Source organism: Nicotiana sylvestris, chromosome 4 (assembly GCF_000393655.2).
Source record: "Nicotiana sylvestris chromosome 4, ASM39365v2, whole genome shotgun sequence".
Classification (NCBI taxonomy): domain Eukaryota; kingdom Viridiplantae; phylum Streptophyta; class Magnoliopsida; order Solanales; family Solanaceae; genus Nicotiana; species Nicotiana sylvestris.
The window spans coordinates 156,637,884-156,644,532 of NC_091060.1; the positions used below are offsets into that span (position 1 = coordinate 156,637,884).

The 6,649-nt window shown below is 43.0% G+C and overlaps 1 protein-coding gene across 1 annotated transcript; it reads left to right on the plus strand.

Moving 5' to 3' along the window:
• The first annotated feature begins 1,068 nt into the window (after positions 1-1,068).
• Positions 1,069-2,161, plus strand: LOC138890391 (uncharacterized). The gene is made up of 3 exons (XM_070173774.1): positions 1,069-1,296; positions 1,556-1,629; positions 1,753-2,161. Exons 1-3 carry the CDS (start codon positions 1,069-1,071, stop codon positions 2,159-2,161), a joined length of 711 nt encoding a protein of 236 aa, XP_070029875.1.
• Positions 2,162-6,649: the final 4,488 nt, after the last annotated feature.

Below are 6,649 nucleotides of genomic sequence, written 5' to 3' on the forward strand. Positions count from 1 at the left end.
GGTGCTGACGGGGCAGAACATAGTGCATTTGCACTGCCCGGGCTACTACGCATTTTACGTGTATCCCTTTGTTATCGGGTACATGCTCCCCCTTCCTTCTCTGGTGGTGGATTTCTGCCGCTTCTACGAAGTGTGCCCGACTCAACTCTATCCTTATGCGTACAAGCTCTTTCTTATGCTCATCAAGTATGCGGAGCTAGCCGGCCGAGGAATTTCCCTAGGGCACATGCTCTACATCTTCGCCCCTCATTTTCTTCGGGGTATGATGATTCATATGCGCCATCGAGGAACCAAGAGTTTGGTGGTGAAGATGGATGATAAGGCCAATCGCTGCTTCTGGGAAAGCTACTTCTATGTGTGGACAGAACACCTTGTGGCGAACTCGGCAGGGTTTCCAGAGACGTGGAACTTCGCTCGTGAGTTTTCCCCTGTTTACTTTGTGATTTTTCTTAAGATGGTCATCGATCGTCTTCCTTTTAGCAACTTCGCTGAGGACTTATTTTTTCATTTTGCAGCCAAGAGACTACCTCCCCCGCTAGTTGACGATATTCACGAGTGGGTGAGCGTAATTCTCCCCCACACGGTGGGGATTTGTGAGTGGGCGCCTTTCTATGAGAAGTTTGGGGCAAGCCTCTTACTGGTGAGTTGGCTTGTTGTAGTTTTGCTTTGCTCTCTGCTTCATAGTTTCTTTAACCTTGTCATTATATGATCTAATCCCTCCTTGTTGACAGGTCGGAGAGAAGTGAGAAGGACGAGGGCTCCTCCGCTCACATTCCGTCAAATGACGCCCTCTGCCCGGCCTGCACCAAGGGCTGCTACCCGGCTTGTACCAAGAGCTGCTGCCCGACCTGTGCCTGCAACCGAAGTCATGAGCTTGGAGGTTACTCCTCAACCGGAGACTCCGATTTCGGCAGTCCTTTCAACGGCCGAATCTTTCCGCATTGATAGTGGTGAGGCCCCGTCGAAGAGATGAAGGGTAGTGTTGGAAGAGGTTTCTCCAGCCGAAACATCTTCGAGCTGCGACCTTGCCCTGGCGATACCCGAAACCGGCGATGGTGTCAACCGACCATGGGGATGACACCCGTTGTGAGCATTCAAGGGGCTAATATGGCGGAGAGATGGAGTTCCGAGGTTGCCATTGCTGTTTTGGGAGGCCCTTCAACATCTCGGCAGAACCACGCCCCATCTTCAGCTAATGAGAAGGGGAAGGGCATCATGGTTGACGATTATGAATTCGAATCCGACATTGACCCTGAGGACATGAGAATGTTTGAGGAGGGCTTTACCCGAACCATGGTAAGAGCGGAAGGCCCTTCCCGAATACTCAAAATTCTGTCGGATCTCAACCTACTGTAAGACATAGTGGATTTGGTGTCGTAGTTCAATCTTCTATGCTCCACCGCTGAAAACGGAGCTCTTCAGGATGTCAGCGACTCTGAGTTGTCACGCGGTGTGGCCGCAATGGGCCTAAGGATGAGTTCCTTTTTGTTTTCTTTGCTTTGTACCTTTATCTTTACTGACTCCTTTCTTCCCTCTCTTCTTTCCCTTTTTTTAGATTTATATGCTGGAGGTCGAGAGTGCCCGTAAGGCCGAGATGCGGATCGAGATTTTTCTGAAGATGGCCGAGAAGTATCGATGGTGTCGCAACATATGTCGTGAAATTCACGAGCAGCTCAGAACGGGCCCTAGTACCCAGTCTACCAGGGAGGAGTTGGAGAAAAGTATTGATGAACTTATGTAGTCTATCTGCAGATGCAGTGAGCTTGAGGAGCTGCTTCATGCCAAGGATAAAGAGCTTGAGGTAAGCAAAGGGGTTTCCGCGGAATGCGAGGACCTTCAGGCGAAGGTGCTATCTTTACGAGCTGAGCTTGAGCAAAATGCTACTAAGGTCGATGTTGTGAGTGCAGAATGGACGGAGAAGGTGGTCGAGCTAGAAAAGAAAGTGGACGAGATGGAGAGAGCCGAGAATGATCGAGTGTCGGCTTTGGTGAGGTCGGCAGCACTAGAGGATACTATCCGCGTCCTCAAGTCCGAGCTGGAGTCTGAGAGAGCGATGACCACGCTGAGGGAGGCACGACTCGAGGAGCAAACTGGTGAACTTGATCGGGATGCTTCGATCTTGGGAGACCGAGTTGCGGCTCTTGAAGCTGAGAAGGCGTAGTTATTGGCTCAAGCTCCCCTTCAAGAGTCTGCTTTAGCCACTGTTCCTTGCCACCTGTATGAGATATGGGTCCATACTGAGGCCCACCGTGATATATATAAGGGTTTGTAAGAGGCGGGGAATGTTCCAGAGACCGCCTTTGAAGATGCTCGGGCGAAGTCACGCAAAGCTCGTATTGCATGTGGTTGCGACCTTGCAACACCGGAAGCTGGTGAGGGCGTTGATGTTGAGAATGGGCTCCCTTCTGATGATGATGACGCTGGGGAGAATGGCGGTGGAGGTGACGCCGAGTAAAACATTGTTGCGGCTTTGTACTTAGTTTTTTTGTCCTTTTATCGCTTATTTTTACTTTTTTCTTGAGGCCCTATTTTGGCCTTTTGTAAGGCGCGGTTGTTGCGCATGTACATTTGAATAAAATAGTTGCTTCGCCTCTGTTTATGTATCTCTTGACTTTCTTTCTCCTTCTCCCTTGTTTTTCTTTTTCTTTTGTTTTTTTTTTGTTTTTGGGGAGAAGATTTTCGGATTTCTCCATGATGAGTCCTCGATCTTTTAATTGGGAATTCGAATGAGGGCGGATCTGGTTTACTTGAATGGAGTAAAATTGGATCCCATTGTGCAAGTTCAGGTGAGGTTGACTTTTGATTTTCCAACTTGGGTGGAGTCAACCTTGATTTGTATATTCGAACGAGGTCGAATTTAGACTTGCCAACTTGGGAAAAGTCAATCTTGACTTTGTATATTCGAACAAGGTCGAATTTAGACTTGCCAGCTTGGACGAAGTCAATCTTGACTTGTGTATTCGAACGAGGTCAAATTTAGACTTTCCAGCTTAGGCAGAGTCAATCTTGATTTGTATATTCGAACAAGGTCGAATTTAGACTTGCCAGCTTGGGTGGAGTCAATCTTTATTTGTATATTCGAACGAGGTCGAATTTAGACTTGCCAACTTGGGCGAAGTCAATCTTAACTTGTATATTCGAACGAAGTCAGTTCAACTTTTGGCGATGGCCGACGACCGTAGGAGTGTTAATTCGCGCGAGGCTGAAATTGTAACCTGTTGTAAATTCGAGCGAGGTCGAACTTTTCTTTCATTTGGCCTTGCCCGACGGCCGTAAGGGTATTAATTTGAGTGAGGTCAAAATTGTAACCTGCTGTAAATTCGAGCAAGGTCAAAATTTTCTTTCGTTTGGTGATGGCCGATGGCCGTAAAGGTGTTAATTTGAGTGAGGTTGGAATTGTAACCCGTTGTATTATTTTTATTGGAGAACGTTACTCGTCTTCGTATTGTTTACACGTGTGTCGGGGTAGGTCCCAATTTGCTTAATTTTGATTTCATTGGAGAATATTGTGTGTTTCACGGGTGAGTCCCAGTTTGCTTAACTTTGCTTTCATTGGAGAATACTCTGCGTTTCATGGGTGAAGTCCCAGTTTGCTTAACTTTTCTTTGATCGGAAAATACTGTGTGTTTCATGGGTGAACCCCCCATGTTCTGGAGATTGTTTCTCAATAGTCGATCCGTGCCGAACCATTTCTGTTATTTGTGGTACGGTATGACTTAGAGGGCTTTTCTTGGTCGTTTCTTGCGAGTTGGCATGATACTAAACCTTTTCCTGGGGTGTTTTGGTGGCGTTCGTTCCTTGTTCGTGTCCCTGTGAGAGTGCTCGTGTTTCTATTCTGAACCAACAAGAGGGCGTGATAAGTTAAAAACAAATGAAATTTCCTGTTACCTTGGCCTGGCAAGTCGGTGAAAGGAGCTGCGTTGTAGGGTCGCTCGCTTCGCCTCGTACTCTAATGATGGTTTCAGATTTGGCAGCCATGTTCGCCTTCATCGTTAATTGCATCTAGGCTTCTCGTGGGTTGGACTTACCTTGCCCGTTGGGATATCGAGACCGAGTCCCAGTCCGACCCCGTTTGATATGCGCAAATTATAAGGGAAACATGTCATACTTTATTCATAAATCATCCAGTGCGTGTGGGTACAAAAATAAGGCAAGATATGCCCGCTATTTCAAAGGATCACACAGTAGGCTATCGTCCCCTCATAAAAGGTGGAAGTACAAGCCGGTATATAAGGTGAACACGTCAAATGGGATTGCGGTCATGCCAAGCGCATAGTGACCGTGATCTACTTTAAACATGCATATGAAGTGCCAAACCCATCATTACAGGCGAGGCGTGGGTTTTGTATAGACATCGGTCACAATTTCTATTTTATGTAGAGATCTGACCTAGATTGGTTTGGTTATCTCAAAAGCTTATCTACCATTTTTCGAGTTGGTGTTTATACCGAGATGGTGAAGCTATGACAGCCTGGAAGTGATACTTGGCTGGTTCTAGATCAAAAGAAAACTAAAAATTTTGGCTAAGAAATCCCCACAGACGGCGCCAAATTGTTTGACCAAAAAGTATTGAGCTCTTGGTTAAACTAATTAATAAAGAAAACGAAGGATAAATCTTAGCCAAACATAATTAACTCTAGATCTAAGCATATTGAATACGAGAATCGAAGGAGACCGAGCTTATATAACATTTCTTAGGGTGATTAAAAGACATCAAACGTAAATGATAAGCTTACATATTTGATACATTGTTCCGTACTTGTAAGAGCAAAGAAGGAAAGGAAGGAATGTCGTTGATAACTATGAGATCTATCATTATTGATTCAACAATGACGATTACAAAGGTTTGTAACCAAATCTAGGCTTTTGCTTTGTTGTTGGAGGTCTCATATTCTGTTCTTTTTTCTCTTTTGGCCACCCCCTATTTTCTTGATTTCTTCCCTCATATATATATTATCAATCTTCCCCTTTATCCAACGGTCTTTAAACAACATACCCCCTCTTGACTATACTCTTCCTTACTCGCTCAAGTATTACGACATATGTTCTGTCGTGCAAGCCTTCTGATGGCTCGATCTCGACAGTGACCGAGATACTCGTCGCTATTACGCCTCGTGGGTACGACTATGGCTTGGTCGACCCCTTACCATTTATTTTAACGATAATCCACTTGTGGTCAGATTTTGACTCATACAGTAGCCATATGAGGTTTGAGAGTCATGTGTAGGGAGTGAACTTTGCAGGACAAATGTTAGTGTGTCATTGTGTTTGCCTCTTCGTGATATTGTTCTCTTGATATTTTGTACTTTCTTTTATATAGTGGATAGCTCATCTCCACCGTGACATAGGCTAATTGACCGAACTACGTTAAATGTTTGTGCCTCTTTTGATATATATTTTTTCCTTGTTTTGTTTATCATCGTTGAAGGTATGTTTTGCAAGATTCCGCGCGACACCTAATTAAATTGTAGCAACCCCTTTGGGAGGGTACTACTTAAGAAAACAAATCTAATTTCCTACTTACAAAATATTAAAAGAGATATTAATAAAAATATTTAGAATAATTTTAGTAGCGGAAGTAGGCCCATGCGAAAAGGTTGAAAGTGCAATATATATTTTTATTTTTTAAAATACACCATAATTTTATTTTAAATGAAATACAATGTCAAAACATTAACAGATTAAAGCAACTTCCTAACTGATTTATACAATCATTCAAAATCACCGCAAGTTTATATTGTACATAAATTTCAAACTATCGGGTATATATAAAAAACAAAGGAAACTAGTTTTCTCCTTTTCTACATATTTACAAGAGAAAGTGTAAATTCAGCATATTACAAGACTTGAGTTATTAAAACACCATAATACAATAAAATAGGTTACAAATTCAAGCTACAAGATTTTGGTCTTTAAAATCCAACAAGCCTCCAAATAACATAAGTGTGACATATATATATATATCATGTATATCATGTACACGTCCCAAAACTATGCAAACCAAGGTGCATATGCAAATGTGATCTCCATAAATTCTCCCAAAGAGACTACTTCACCCTGGCCATCTTCAGATTTCATCCCGAACATTTCCTACGATAGAAAACAACTATCGCTAAGCATAAAGCTTAGTGGTGTATAAACTTTAGGCTTGGAGTCATTAAATTCTCCAATTCCCCTTTTCAGTCATAGTTAGCTCAATTTAACATAATTTAAAACAAGTGAACAAATATATCAAACATATCAATATCAAACTTTGAAGTGTTTCCAAATATCAATAACAATGTTCAAGAGTCTAGAAAGTGTATACTATCAATTTAAGAGAGTATACCAAATATCCATTTTTCGCCCAATATGTACGTCATGCCATCACACTAAGCATAATCAGATATCAAGATGGACCGAAGCCCCAAATCAAGTAGGGTCAAAACCCAATAGACAAGAGAATCAAGAACCATATTAAAAATGGCTTCCTAGTTCGTACTTAACACGGACAAGTTCCATAATTCAAGACGAACTACAAATCCAATGTCAAGATGGCAAAAGATCCGAATCAAGAGGCATGCCAAGTGAGTGACCAAGTCACTGCAACAAAAAGGACAAAGTCCCAACAAGAATGCAAAATGATCAAACAATCCGTACGAATGGGCGA

What these genes read in the sequence shown, in the direction of transcription:
- LOC138890391 (XM_070173774.1), top strand. Translation starts at nt 1,069, where the DNA reads ATGGGGATGACACCCGTTGTGAGCATTCAAGGGGCTAATATGGCGGAG. An exon ending in AGGGCTTTACCCGAACCATG is followed by an intron (nt 1,297 to 1,555) that starts GTAAGAGCGGAA and finishes CCCTTTTTTTAG; the next exon opens with ATTTATATGCTGGAGGTCGA. An exon ending in TTTCTGAAGATGGCCGAGAA is followed by an intron (nt 1,630 to 1,752) that starts GTATCGATGGTG and finishes GTCTATCTGCAG; the next exon opens with ATGCAGTGAGCTTGAGGAGC.